General features: G+C 40.7%; 1 protein-coding gene across 1 annotated transcript; it reads left to right on the top strand.

Annotated features, from left to right (window-relative positions):
• Positions 1 to 2,735: 2,735 nt before the first annotated feature.
• LOC139664287 (uncharacterized) lies at positions 2,736 to 7,963 on the top strand. The gene is made up of 5 exons (XM_071543066.1): positions 2,736 to 2,807; positions 2,935 to 3,029; positions 3,130 to 3,180; positions 6,663 to 6,863; positions 7,521 to 7,963. The coding sequence occupies exons 2-5, from the start codon at positions 2,972 to 2,974 to the stop codon at positions 7,961 to 7,963; spliced, it is 753 nt and encodes a 250-aa protein (XP_071399167.1). The 5' UTR covers positions 2,736 to 2,807; positions 2,935 to 2,971.
• The last annotated feature ends 2,940 nt before the right edge of the window (positions 7,964 to 10,903 follow it).

A 10,903-nucleotide genomic window follows, 5' to 3' on the forward strand; every position in this document is an offset into this window, starting at 1 on the left:
AAAAGGATGAAAGGAAGAAAGATTTCTCATTTACCGTTCTTTTAGCAAAATAATTAGCAGTGATGAGAGACCTCCTTTCTCTTTTTACACTTTTCCCTGTAGATGGATCATAGGCACACACCCCAGAGTGTCCACAGCTCCGCAAATTTATAAACTGAAAGAACGCAACTTCTAGAATCCGTGGGGGATCATAGAAAAAGGGAGAAAAACCCCATGGTGTTTTTTTTGGAAGTTGTTTGCACCATGTACTGTCAGATTGGAGAAATGCATGTATTTTATTCACTGACACAAGAAAACATACCAGAGAGTGGGGGAAAGCGTGTCCCCACCTGCGATTAAATTTCATGATCAGAGGTAGGGAAATCGAAAGCCAACCAGTCTATATCCAGTCTACTTCAAGTCTTCTTCCAGGTAACAGTCAGAGTTCAGGTGCTGCTCTGTCCTCAGTGTGCAGCATAGAGAATGTTGCTGATGCAGTAACATTATGACACAATAATACAGATCAGATCACACACTGTGTTGATCCCTGTGGGGAAACTGGGTCAATGCAGCAGCAAATAGTAATAGTAAAGAAACTACATAATAAAAGCATAAAGACAGAATATCAAATAAACAGCAATAATTTAAAAAGAATATGAGCAATAGTGGGGCTGTATGAAAACATGCTATTCAATTCCAACATGTTACATAGACTGTATGAGCGGGAAGTATGGGAAACAGTGTGAATTAGTAATATGACTGGAGTTTTCACCATTTTCTGTGGGTGTGTCTCATGGGCGTGGTCAGCGGCCACAGAGCAGGAAGCCACAGCAACAGTAACGAAGGAAAGCAGGAAGGAAGTGAAGCTAAACATTCAAAAACACAGTGAACATCAATTCTCTCTCATATGAGGCGGACATCACGCTAAACTCCATTAAAACATCTGGCACTGTCTGTTTTGTACCTTTCCTATCGGCAAAGGTACCCATAAAATATGACAAGACTTTTCTTCTTTAGAAGATATACCACCAAGCAGTACTTCCAATAAAACTTCAGATTTGAGAATTGGTTCGCCTGTTATTCCCACAATAGTCTTCCAACCAAAATGGACAATGGAGGGCGGGTAGCGAGCAGGTAGCAAGTAGTGTGAAGCACTTCTAAAAGTTGATATTTTATTGAAATAAGTGCTGCTTGGTGGATTGGATGAATGCCGAATCAAAAAGTGGCTCAGAAAGTTTGGTAAAAAGCCCTAAGTCATGTACTATCATGTATGAACTTTTGCCGATAAGCCAGGCCGCATTAAATTGCTAGTTTTTTTAATGGAGTTTGGCTTGACGTTCTCTGTGTACAGGAGAGAATGGCACGTAGCCTATATATTTCCAAATTGAAAGTATATTTTTCCAAAACACGTGAGGTTTTTTTTTTTGCATTTATTTACAGGTTGTCGAATCTGCATTCACAAATCACTAGACGCGTGTTGATTCGGTCGCATTTATTTGTGGATCTTTCTGAGAAATCTGACAGAGGTGCAGTCCTCCGATCCACAAGTGTAGTGGTGCGTTCACATGCTAGTGAAAAGGTCCAACATCCAGCACTTCCCAGTCGCCTGTTGAGGCCGTTCATGTGTGGGGAGTTTGACTGAGAAACAAGCCCAGCCAGCCTGACTTGTCGGCGAGCTCTGCTCTCAGCTGGGCCGGTCGGTAGATGCATCAGAGCTTTGCAACCGCATCAGGCACTGCAGCTACTACCCACTTCCACCCCAGTCACCAAGCCTACCTTTCTCCAGGTAGGCTTAATCTCATAATATCTAGGGGTGGGGAAGTGTTGGGTGGGGAGGTTGAGGCATTGCAATCAGGAAGTATTTAATAGCATAGTAATGATTGCAGTGAATTTGAGTGAATTCAATTTTTTTTTCTCTGCAGCCCCAGTGGTCCCCACACAGGCTCTTCTCAGGCTGGGAAATGCAGCACTCAGGGGTTTGTTCAGTGTCATCAATGATTTGTACCAGTGCACCACCAGGTGGCATTTTAGCAAGCCCTACCCCTAGAATTATTTTAAAGGGACCATGCTCATGCCCGAAAATTCCCTGTTGTGATTACATCTCAATCTCGCTCTGTCTTCCTTTCTCTGTGTTTGGGTTTCCAAAGGACAATCATGATTGGAAAAGGTGGAAGGGAGGCTGTTTGGTAATCACAGGCAACATGGTAATCTCCGTTGTAGCATCAGAGGCAAACGTTGCTCTTCTGAGCAGAGAAGTGATGGATAAACCGGGGAGGACTGAGGACATCATACTCTGTGACAGGCAAAGAAGCCAGATCTTGGATGCTACTAGAACAAGAAGGGGGTTTATTCATTCAGATGATGAGGAAGCTTGTCTCTCTCTACCTTCTGCTTTACAGCTAACTTCCTTCATACAAAAGTATTGCCCTTTCAAAGCCTTTGCTCTCTGCACTTCAGCCTTACACTTCACGAGCAAAAACATCCCTCTCTCAATATTTTACCCACCTCAATATCTATCTACCACACAATGTCTGGTTTTACCAAGATGTAAATCTGGCAACCTTAAGTAGTAGTAGTAGTAGTAGCAGTAGCAGTAGTACCAGCAGTAGTAGTAGCAGTAGCACTAGTAGTATTGCTGTAATATTGACTCATTGGATGAAAATCCTTGCTTACATCATCCTCCCTTGTGTTGAATGTCTTAAATGACACATTGAAAAGTTGAGACATGTCAGGTTGGCCAACAAACCAAGCAGAGAAACTCAACAGACACTTCAGTCTGTTCAACAGAACCAGTCTGTTAACCAAAAGACAAACACGAGACACAGAAGGTAAGTCGTTTCTTTCATCTTTTTTTTTTTTTTTAACCAGTCATAACAATGGAAATGCACAGTTCCAACGGTGTCAGTCTATCTACTTCACCAGTGTAGTAATGGAACTTCCCCTTCTCTCTTTTAGAGCATCACTGTGACAGCAGCCTGTTGTCTGTGTCAAAATGGGAATTAATTTCCAAGACGTGTGTGCCTGTTGTCGCTCTAGCTTGTTCGTATTTGGTAAGAGAAATCAAGCAACAAATAGTAACAATTGGATACATACAGTACATTGATTTAAAGTTTTGATTGAAAACTTTCTCTGTATCTCTTCCTTATTTAGCCTGCACCACTCTCCTTGTAGGTTCTTTTACAATTGCCCAGATCACCATAGGTAAGTAAGCCGAGGATGTTTCTTCACATCTCATGGAGAAATGAATGAATCGATGGGATTAACCTTCCTGTTGTCCTCGGGTCAAAAATGACCTGTTTCTGAGTTTAACAGCAGTGAAAACCTAAATAAATTTTTTTCTGAATGAAATTTGATGACTTCTCCTGGAGTGATCTTACAATTAGAAAAAGTGAAACATTGACCATTTTTATATTTCGATGTATTAGATTGTCTTCGGGTCATTTTTGACCTGGCAGTCAATTACAGACTAATTGAAGTATATATAAATGATTTGTAGTAACTATGAAAAACAGAAATAAAGTTTTCTCGTGAGAAAAGGAGTTTTCTCGCAAGAAATAGAATCACAGGTGGGGTCATAATGTTATAAAGGTGCTTCAGTACCAGTCCACTTATGCGAGTGGTGTATACTGAATATAAGAATATAAGTCTCCTGAGCCCTGTTCCATAAAGCCAGTTTACCAAATAAGCCAGGCTTCTTTCGGTTAGTCTGACTCATTTTCAGTTGATTCGGTTCCATAAAGCAAGTTCAACATAGCTCAAGCTCAGTTACTATGGCAACTTATGCTGGGAAACTAACCTGGTCCGGGGCAGGCTAACTGTCAGGCTAAGCCTGAGTTGTTGCTTAACCAGAGTTCCTGTAGCGTTGACCTGACGGGAAAGCCATGATTTTACCACTGACTTTCTAGCATGCTGCCATATTATTTTACTTTATTAACCACTATCAGTCAAAAAATTAAAGTTCATAGAAAATCAACTTAAATAAATAATAACTTAAATAAATTATACAATGATTAACGATAAGATATAGACCTACGTGTTTAATTATATGGTATGTGATATCAAACGTCTAGGCTTATGCTACATAAAATATGTCTCAATCCAAATTACCCCAATAGAATGACAATAGCTACATAAATAGCTAAATAAATAAATGTAAATAATGTAAATGTTTAAAAATGTATTGGTTAATGTATTGATTAATACATTTAAAACAATGTCAAAAGGTAAACTTAGATGTGTTTAGTGGGTGTGTGGTTTTTCAATCAATTCAGTAAAGGTCTATAAATAAGGACCTCAGCCCATGTGTCGTTCTTTGTCAGTCATGGCGTGTGCTTTCATTGATGAATACTGTATATCCCTTTTCTACGTAAGCCTGATTTCTATTCTAGTGGAGCAAATAGGTTTACATATTGTCACCATTATCTTACAGTAATGTGGGAATAGGAATAACGCACATCAGATAATAAATCAGACCTACTGGTGTGATCAATCGGGCCATTATGGCTCAAAATATACAGCGGTGCTGGTGCGTAATGGCTGTGCGTAATACTGTACAGCGGCTGCTTTGGCTTGAATCTACAGTTTTATGCGTCTGGCCCGCAGGTGATGCCAGCGTGTGCCAGTCAGCGTTGATGACGGACCTCCTTCTCTTTTTACACTCGGTCGCCCTTCTTTTATCCACAGCTCTGCAAATGTATGAGCTGGAAAGAACGCACCTTCTATAATCCATGCGTTTTATTTGGAAGTTGTTTGCGCCATGTACTGTCATATTGGAGAAATACATGTATTTAATCCACTGACAGAATAAAACATGCCAGAGAGTGGGGGAAAGCGTGTCCCCACCTGCGACTGCATTTCATGATCAGAGGTGGGGAAATCAAAAGCAGATCAAATCCCCCCCCCGGCAAATCGCACCCTGTAAAATACGTATATATTAAACATGTATACATTTGCAGCCTTGAGGTTTAATATCTATGTATTCTTGTATAAGATATTTTAATAACCTACAGGTTTTCTGTTCTTACTAACTGTTTGAATGTATTGTGCCAAAGATTTAATTTTGTTTGCATCAAAATATTTTATTACATTTTAACTTAGTTGCTACTTACGCAATCAATCGATCAGCAATTTCTTGCCAGGCTTTCTCTCTTGTTTTGTTTATGGCAGCTGCATTACATGTTTTGGTTATTATATGTTTCATTCCTTCATATACCGTATTTCTACTAATAAGTGCTGCTCGGTGGCCGTGAACATCATTGCTTTTTGCCATGGTGTAATCAATGTAATCCATGTTCGACCTCTCGGGCTGCTTAAGAATGGCGTGCACACGCAATTATCCTGACTACTTGAACCTGTCTCGACTTAAGCTGAATCCAAATGTCCGGACTTCACCGCACTTGCAGACTCGCGGACTTTGCGGGCGCGTTCCCGGGAAGTCTTCAGTGCTGAGGGCTGTCTGAATCCACAATTCATCCAGTCCACAAGGGGCCTCAAGCGGACTTTCTGCAGACTTCCAGAGAGTCCGCTTGGGGTGCAGACTTCACCAGACTTTACTGATTTAATTACCCACAATTCATTACAATACGGACGTGACGCCGAACAAAAAAACAAAAAGAACTTATTATGAATGAGTAAAACAATTACTTTATTAAAACGTTACTTGAATCATGTAGGCCAGAAATAATATTCAACCACATCATGACACAGAAATATGCAGAAGTATAGGCTATAGAGGTAATCAAAATGCATTTTATTATTGTAGTCTTCAAGTGATGGTAGCCTGTAAAAGCTGTGCAGTGTAATGCCAAATATCCAGGCTATGAAAAATGAACGAAAAACCACAAAAGGTCTTCCAATGTAAGAAATACCCAATTTATTTAGCCATAGTCCGGTCCTTATTTACAAACATTTCTGTATTTGAATGTGTGTAGCCTATATGTTGTATAGAAATGTATGAGTATCATTTTGTTCACTCACAAAGAATAGCCTAGAACGATTACATACGCAAGTGCTGCAGCGATCACCGTGTGCATGACTGTAGTTGTCCCTAGACTGTTGCTTCGAACGTTTCCACGGCAACGAGTGAAACAGACCTGAGGCCTGTCAGAGGCTTATATAGCCTTGCAGTCTCGTGCCCTCGCAGACTTGACGTGATGATGTTGAACCCGTCACGGTACGTGTGACTTAAGTCCACGAGGGCTCAGTCTACAAGTCCAGAGGGTGGAGATTTGGATTCAGCATTAGTCTGATTGCGTGAACCTGAATCGACCTTTATGGAACCGCTTTGGCCCCGACTGATTTGTTAGGTTCATTCAAGTCAGGTTTTGGACTTTAATCCCCACTTTTCTTAGCGCGCTTTATGGAACGGGCCCCTGGACTGTGAGGTGGGAAAACACAGTTATTCCCCAAGTTGTTGATATGTGACAGGTTGTTTCCTCATGCAAAATAGATTTTGGGTTAAAAATTAAATGAAGAGGCTTTATACTAGGAGGGACAATGAGATTGGGTCATTTTTGACCCAAGGACAAGGGGAGCATACAGAATATGAAGATAACACAAGGGTTTAATGACACCAGAATGAAATAGTTACTTTCCATTTGCAACCATTTTAACATTTGCAAGAAACATTGTTATCAGTTCTACAAAATGTCCATCCTAAGCCTCACAGCTTCTTTGTAAATTAGGTGCAGTGTACTTGGACGAGTGTCCAGTGGCACCGGCCATCCCAGTATACGTGCTGGTATCAGGGGTTGTGGCCCTGCTGCTGCTGGTCCCTAATGCCTTGTCCCAGCTCTTGGATTCGGACACACCGGGCCTGTGCGGCTCGGTCTTGAAGGTCTGGAACTCGTGCCTGGCCCTGTTCTTCCTCGTCTGGTTCCTCTTCGGTAAGCGATGATACATGAGGTCGATATTGACCTTTTATATCTGATGTCATCCACCTCTGATATGATGGATATGATGCAGTTTGATTGATTAGATGTTTAGTTTTTAGTCGGCTATACATGGGAAGTGCTCAACCGATTCTTCTTCCCCTTCCTCTTCTTCCTATCCTGGGTTTCAGTGGAGAGTTTTAGTGTCCCATGGTGGTCTAAATGCTGTTTCAGATGCTTTTCCACCCTGACAAGAATGAAATTCTAGGGGGGAAACACTGAATACTTGCAATTTTTTTTACATGGAAATTGTCAAATTTAAAAATACTGACTATCGCCACAAAATATCGACTACTGGTAGCTTCAGTTTGAAAATATTGGTCAAACCCAAATCGACTCCATGGAAATTTTGGTTAAGATAAGATAGCACTTTATTAATCCCTTTGGGGAAATTCAGGAAGCTGGGTTAGTAGATTTGATCAAGTTAGGTAACAATTACTACCAGTACCAGTTTCCCCACAGGCATCATTCAAATTTCATCTTAACTCATGGAGGTTTTTTTTTTAGCTTAGATATTGCTTAGATATTGTTTGGCAGAGGGTTGATAACTCCCAAACTTCACTGACTGTAAATGCATTCATTGATTTCAGTTCGTCTCTTTTCCGTCCTCAGGTAGTTACCACGTCTATTCCATATATCCACCCAACTATGACAAGACCACCACTGACCCAGAACGCAACGTCACTCAAGGCAACTACGCTCGCGATTTCTCCGAACGCGACAACCGGTCCAACTTCACCTTGGAGAACCGGAACCAGAACCAGAACCTTAACCGAACCCTTCCGAATCTCAGCCACCGGAACCGGACCCGGATCAAGGACGACAACCAGACTTTAACCGACCTGATTCAAGCTTTGGCCCTCAGCAACGCAAACAGGGAGACGATGGGAGAGCGGCGCGACCGTGCTTACTGTGACCGGACTCTGTACCTGTTTGCCTTCTGGTGCATCACGCCGGTCTATGCGTTTGCAGGGTTCGTCCTCCTGATGCTCTGCGATTCATGCAGTTGTGTGGACTCTGTAGACTACCTTACAGCTGTTTTGCTTGATAACTGAGCGCGACGCTGGGAATGGACTTGCGCTTTTTGTTCCAGGCTGAAAGTACAGGGTTAGGGTTGATAAACAAATTGAGTAGATTTGAGTAGATTTTTACCATAATGACCGTGTTTTTGTTGGTGCGCTCTGTGCTTTTTCATTGTCAACACATATACATTACATTTTCTTATGCAACTGTTGCTGATTTTGGTCACTTATGTGTTTGTATCTTGTGTTTTTTATGTATTTTATTTTATTTTGAATGTTTCCTATTTTTATCACCTCCATATATATTTTACTACTATTGTATACATTCCTGTAAAGCATGTTATAAACTCTGCTTTTAGATATGTGTGATATAAAAAGTTTATTATTAATTATTGTGACTTATTGTGACTTATGGCTACTGGCACATCCTATAGTTTTAAACTTGCTGTTGTTCATAAGACATCTGTTGTACACTGTGTGGGGCGGTGGACAGTAATAATGGAGTTTCCAGTTGCAGACAGCACCACGCCTTTTAAAACACCTTGTGTCAGAGAGGAATAAAAGATTTTCTCATCACTTTCTCTTGGTAAGAGTAACTGACTGAGAAGATTGGGAAACAGGACAACACTGGCATCTTGCCTCAGCACACATGCTGGTGCAAACAGTGTCCACACACACACACACACACACACACACACAGGAGAATTGTCTGTTAGTTAATGTCTAAATCTCTAACAAACAGGCTAGAAAAAGAGAGCTAGCTGAAAAAGCTTGTTGTGGTGTGGCTGTAGATCAATTCAGTAATGTTCTAAGTAAAAGTGAATAGTCTGATAAAGTGGATTTGTTTCCAAATGTAGGTTACTGTGACACAGTAAACTGTCTTGTCTTTAGCCCTAGTCTCTACTCCAAAACATGAAGAGTTGTGGCTTGAGAAGAGTCAGCTCAGTTAACCTGAACAAACTGTTAGCTAGCTGACTAGCCAGCAGAGGTCGCATGGTAATGCTAACTTGGCAACTACCATAGACATATATATATGTAGATGCTGCATTGGCGTACAAGTACATAGATACAAGTAAACAGGGGAGCTGTGGTTTTTCTGGATAAAAAGCACTATAACGTTTACATTTCTCAACCCATTTCAATGAGTTGTTTTTATATTCAAGGGTTTATGATCATATATGCTCATTGACTGAAATACTGAAAAAAAAATCTAAATAGTGCATATTTAAGTACTAATAAGTGACCATCATTGAGAAAAATGGAACAAAATCGGCAAATACAAATCAAATAGTGAGACACTGGCAGTCAGTCTGCTTTCTATATTTGTATAGTAGTGGAAGGATACAGATATACTCCAAGACAGACAAATACAGACAAAGACAATTATAAGATAAGATAAGATACGCCCCCCAGAGGGGAAATTCAGGTGTTACAGCAGTGGAAGGACAGAATAAGTACAGATAGATAGAATAAAATACAAAATACAAATAAAAATTAACAATAGATGTGCAAGTTTCTAAATTTTTTCAAGTTATGCTCTTCTTTTACAAAACAGGGGGATGGGAGCTAAAACCCTTGGAACAGAACTGTTTTGCACAGCTTTTTTCGTGAGTTGCCACTCTGTAATTTAAGAGTGTTCAGTTTGGCGATGTGGTGCAGCCTTATTGTATTTTATTCTGTGTTATATCTCTATGGTGCTGGCAGCCTCCCTGTGTGTTATATGGACAAACTTCACCTGTGTTTCAACTGGCATGAGGGGGAGGAGATGATGACAGAATTTTCATTTTTGGGTGAACTATTCCTTTAATGGTACGCACTCCACTGGTTGAGCCACTGGGGCGCCACCGAGCATAAGTTAATTTTAACAGGATGTGAACTCTAACCCACTGAACAGCAAAGGTCATAGATTGTATGCAATCCTACAGTGGTGACCCCTCCATCCACCCCCACTCCCCATTACCTTCACCTCCTCCACTCTTCCCCCATGCTCCCCACTTCCCACTGACCCCCTCCCGCCCTTTTCCAAACACTACCAGAATACATCCACACATTTTTTTTTTCTTTCCCTTTTTCTCTTCTCTGTCTTGTTTGTTTTCTTTTTGGTTTGTTGCTGCCCCTCACCCTCCTTTACTGGACCCTACTCACCTTCCACCTGTGACATGTCAGTTATCTTGTCTTGATGTCTTTGTTACTTTGTCAAATGTCAGTTTGACCCCATTCAATCTTTAACAACTCTAAAAACAAGATTAACATTATTTTTTCAGATTGATACTTCATGACTTTTCCTAACTTCATGGGGGAATTTTTTTTAATTTGTGGTGATTTTTATACAGTTAGCAATGACAGGTGAACTGTGTAATTTATGTAGTCAAAAAATGACAGATCTCAATTATGATAGTTTTTCTCAATCGCTTGGATGCATTTCCCGACACAGTAACCTCATTCTCAGAACAGTGGCTCAAAACCCCACAACATTAATGCAACTGGCCATGGCACAATTTCAACTCTGTGTGTTCACATAAAATGCAAATGCTAAAGCAGTGATTCTCAACCTTTTTCATATCAAGGACCCCTAATTTAGTCCACATTAGGGCCACGGACCCCCATTTGATGAGATTTTGTCTCTCTGACCTAAATCTGAGAATATTTTTGTTTGATATGATTTTGTCCATCTGTACTGTACTGTAGGTAGAGAGATAACAGTGACACTATGATCAAAACAGTCATTCTTCTACATTATCTAATTGTGTTCACTTCTTGTAGATGAAATAATGGTGAAGTTTAACAATTCATCAGTTTGCTGGGGACCCCCTGGAACCCCCTCAAGGACCCCTGGTGGTCCCCGCACCCCACGTTGAGAACCACTGTGCTAAAGCACATTTTGCAAAACTCTAAACACACTGTTATTGCGTAGTTATTTGACTATGACATGCCAGTCAAAACAGATTGTACTTTTGTCAGTCGGCTATGTAC

The sequence above is a fragment of the Centroberyx affinis genome, unplaced genomic scaffold (assembly GCF_046629955.1).
Source record: "Centroberyx affinis isolate AG114_WGS23_722 - 3 ecotype Tasmania unplaced genomic scaffold, CSIRO-AGI_Caff_v1 ptg004217l_1, whole genome shotgun sequence".
Classification (NCBI taxonomy): Eukaryota; Metazoa; Chordata; class Actinopteri; order Beryciformes; family Berycidae; genus Centroberyx; species Centroberyx affinis.